Genomic DNA, 3,200 nt, shown 5'->3' with positions numbered 1-3,200 from the left:
GTAGCGTGGGGTGTGAGCCCCGTCTGTGTACAATTGTATATCCCGTAGCGTGGGGTGTGAGCCCCGTCTGTATATGATATAGTATAGTGTATAAAGCTGAAAATCCTTCTAATAGCTTTCACATATACATTCTATTACAAAACATTATCACATTTGTCTTCTTACTTTACAGAAAGTGAATATTAGGCTGTTTAAAATAATAGCAGTGTGTAGTTAGTGAATCATTTATTCTGTGTGAATTGCAGCCTTTCTGTAAAGGAGAGAGAGCAGTAATTGTACATGCTGGCTGGAGTGCATTTTTCTTTGAAATTCTGAATGGATCTGAAGCCCCCACAAAGTCCCAATGGTGAAAAAAAAGATGCTGAAGAGGTTACAGTTCGAACACATTGACAGATAAATAATGCAACATTTTGTCTCATCATGGATCATTTGAAAAAATCAAAATGCTTGAAGAGGTGAGGTTTTGTTACTTTATGCCCTTGAAATGGGTGACAACGACCCCAAACACTCCAGTAAATGAGCAACATCTTGGTTCCAGACCAGCAAGGTTGATGTTATAAAGTGCTGGCCCAACCCTCGGACCTTCATCCAATAGAAAACTTGTGGGGTGAATTGTGTCATCCAATCATCTCGGGGGTTGGAATACCTGTGCACAGGTGACAGACGTTGGTGGACTTCATACAATACAAATGTGCAGCAGACCCAGAGGTTAGACAACTAAATGTTAGTTCAGTGATTGAAAGGGTATATCTGGAAACATTCCTCAGTTTTTACAGTGAATGGGTGAATGCAGACACTGCTATTAAACTGAACAGCCTGATATTCACTTTCTGTAAAGGAATAACATGGATTTGATGGTTTTTCTTCATGTATTGGAATAGAATGTTCCCAACGTATTTGTTTTTATGACCACCCTAACTCGTACATTTATACTCTGAAGGATTTTCACCAGGGCAGAGATTAACAAAAAACTTCAGATGTTATCTGACTTGAAGGAACAAACAAAGTTTCACTTTTATCCTAGCAAAATACAGAAAACGTCTTTTACAAGCTCTGCATGATTTATTGTTGCTGGAAATGCTCAATGACATAGCTGTATCCACGTTCTCTTTTCTAATGCCTCACAAAGAATTACACTCATGGTCATAACTGAGACTTAGCCTTCAACAGAGATCAAGCTGCTGGAATACATCGGCTTCCTTTCACTGACGAAAAAGGGGTTGTTTGTGACCCTATAAGATGTAATTCCAGCCCAAACATGGAGCTTGTAGGACTCAACTCTTGTGAGGTTGCTGTCTGTGTCCCCAGGGAGAAGATTCTCACTCACTTCCTGTCTGATGAGCGCTCAATGAGGACGCAATTCTAAAGCCTTCCTGCTCCACCCAGAACAAGAAGCATTGTGGCATTTATTTGCCTTTAATTTTGAAGTAAATCGGAGGTGAGACAAGGTGTGATGATGTATTATGTGATATTATATATTTCTGCACATTGTCAGATGAAAACAGGTCAGCCAGTGTCATCAAGGACGACCACCTCGGCATTTTACAGGTTTTCTTCATTGTGGCCACATACTGGCAGATCTGATTGGAGAAATGCAAGTTCTTACAATAATCCTAGACACTCCTAAATATGGAGCCTACCATATGTTTGACCACCATTACCCTTCTGTTGGTTCATACATCAGTGACTGTCCTGACTACCCAGAAATGGACCAATGGTGTGTCACCAGGATAAGTTCGCACAGCATATCACAATAGGTGACACCAATGGAAGTGTGGGAATAATCTAAAAGCAGCCCGAGTCTCTCTTGTGAATTTTGACGTGGCGGTTGAAGTGGCTTTTGCTGCCGAAACGTTTGCCGCATTTGGTACAGGAATAGGGGCGTTCCCCTGTGTGAATTCGGTTGTGAGTGGTCAGGTTGGATTTTTTGGTGAAACATTTGCCACAATGGAAGCAAACATACGGACGCTCTCCAGTATGAATCCTCTGATGTGTAACCAAGGTGGAGTTGTGTGCAAAGCGCTTCCCACAATGAAAACAAGCGTAGGGTCGCTCTCCGGTATGAATCCTCTGATGGGTCATAAGATGTGTGTAGTAAGAAAAGCATTTCCCACAATAGGCACAGACATAAGATGTGTCCTTGTTTGTCGTTCGCTGAAAGAGAGATGGAGAAAACGGTTTGATCTGGAGTTGTTCTGTTTTTACCGATTTGGTGCTGAAATAAAACTGTTTTCCACATTCATCGTATTGTTGTCCTTGTGTGCAATCCAACACTCTATAAACATCTGTAAAGGGATCTTCCTCCCCGGACAGAGGCTCCTCCTTACAAGTCGATAAGTAATCTTCAGGAGTCTCGCATGGGACCAAAGCACCGATATACATGGAGGAATATCTTGCCTGGTTATACATGTCTGGGAGGTGACCATCACCGTGCCTTCTATGGCCCGGGTACTGGGGAAGATCTGCAGAAATGGAGCAATCATTGTCTATCAGATTTACTTCTTCACATGAGATGGGTTCCTTCTTAATGCAAAGTCCGTTTTCTGGTGATCCAGAAGTGTAAATGTCAGACAGGTCCTCCTCTTCACAAACCCCGCTGTATTTCATCATGCAGGAAGAGGTATACATGACATGACTGCTAGATGGATGACTACTGCAGTCCATCGATGTAGATTGTGTCACAGACAAAGATACATCTTCCACAATCTTCTGATTTCTTGTGTGTCTGGTCCTGGATTCCTCAGCCAACCATATATGTGGTGGGATTTGTGTAATTTCATCACACAATCCAACTGGTGTCCTGTACAGACGTTTATCTGGAAGACAGAAAAGACGAGGGCAGAAGATGATTACTTGGAAGTCTGCATTCCTGGCTGGGGACCTCACTGGCTGCAAGCAAACGTTAGCTGGTGCACATTAGCTGCTGCCATGACTTCATACTCACAGATTCATCTGAAATATTTCTGCTTCTAGAATGTAGAATTATTATCTAAGAATCTCAGACGTCTCATGTCCACAGATTTGGCTTCAATAAAGGGTAATATGTGGGATCGGGAGAGACAATCGTCTGTCATCTAATTCCACTGATATCTAAACCCAAAACCTTCCACAAAGGAATATTCGCTCTTACCCGGTGATGTGAGGGTCTGGTGGTCCTCCATCATGACGTCCTTGTAGAGGTCCTTGTGTCCTTCTAAATA

At 42.3% G+C, this 3,200-nt stretch overlaps 1 protein-coding gene across 1 annotated transcript; it reads right to left on the bottom strand.

Moving 5' to 3' along the window:
* Positions 1–1,040: 1,040 nt before the first annotated feature.
* On the bottom strand, positions 1,041–3,194 carry LOC140321383 (uncharacterized). The gene is made up of 2 exons (XM_072398163.1): positions 3,131–3,194; positions 1,041–2,816 (listed from the first exon to the last, which is right to left on the bottom strand). Exons 1-2 carry the CDS (start codon positions 3,162–3,164, stop codon positions 1,786–1,788), a joined length of 1,065 nt encoding a protein of 354 aa, XP_072254264.1. The 5' UTR covers positions 3,165–3,194; the 3' UTR covers positions 1,041–1,785.
* Positions 3,195–3,200: the final 6 nt, after the last annotated feature.

The sequence above is a fragment of the Pyxicephalus adspersus genome, unplaced genomic scaffold (assembly GCF_032062135.1).
Source record: "Pyxicephalus adspersus unplaced genomic scaffold, UCB_Pads_2.0 Sca3128, whole genome shotgun sequence".
NCBI lineage: Eukaryota > Metazoa > Chordata > Amphibia > Anura > Pyxicephalidae > Pyxicephalus > Pyxicephalus adspersus.
The sequence above is the reverse complement of the archived record's forward strand: the minus strand, read 5'-3'. Positions and strand labels throughout refer to the sequence as shown.

What these genes read in the sequence shown, in the direction of transcription:
- LOC140321383 (XM_072398163.1), bottom strand. Translation starts at nt 3,164, where the DNA reads ATGATGGAGGACCACCAGACCCTCACATCACCGG. An exon ending in CCAGACCCTCACATCACCGG is followed by an intron (nt 2,817 to 3,130) that starts GTAAGAGCGAAT and finishes TCTGTCTTCCAG; the next exon opens with ATAAACGTCTGTACAGGACA.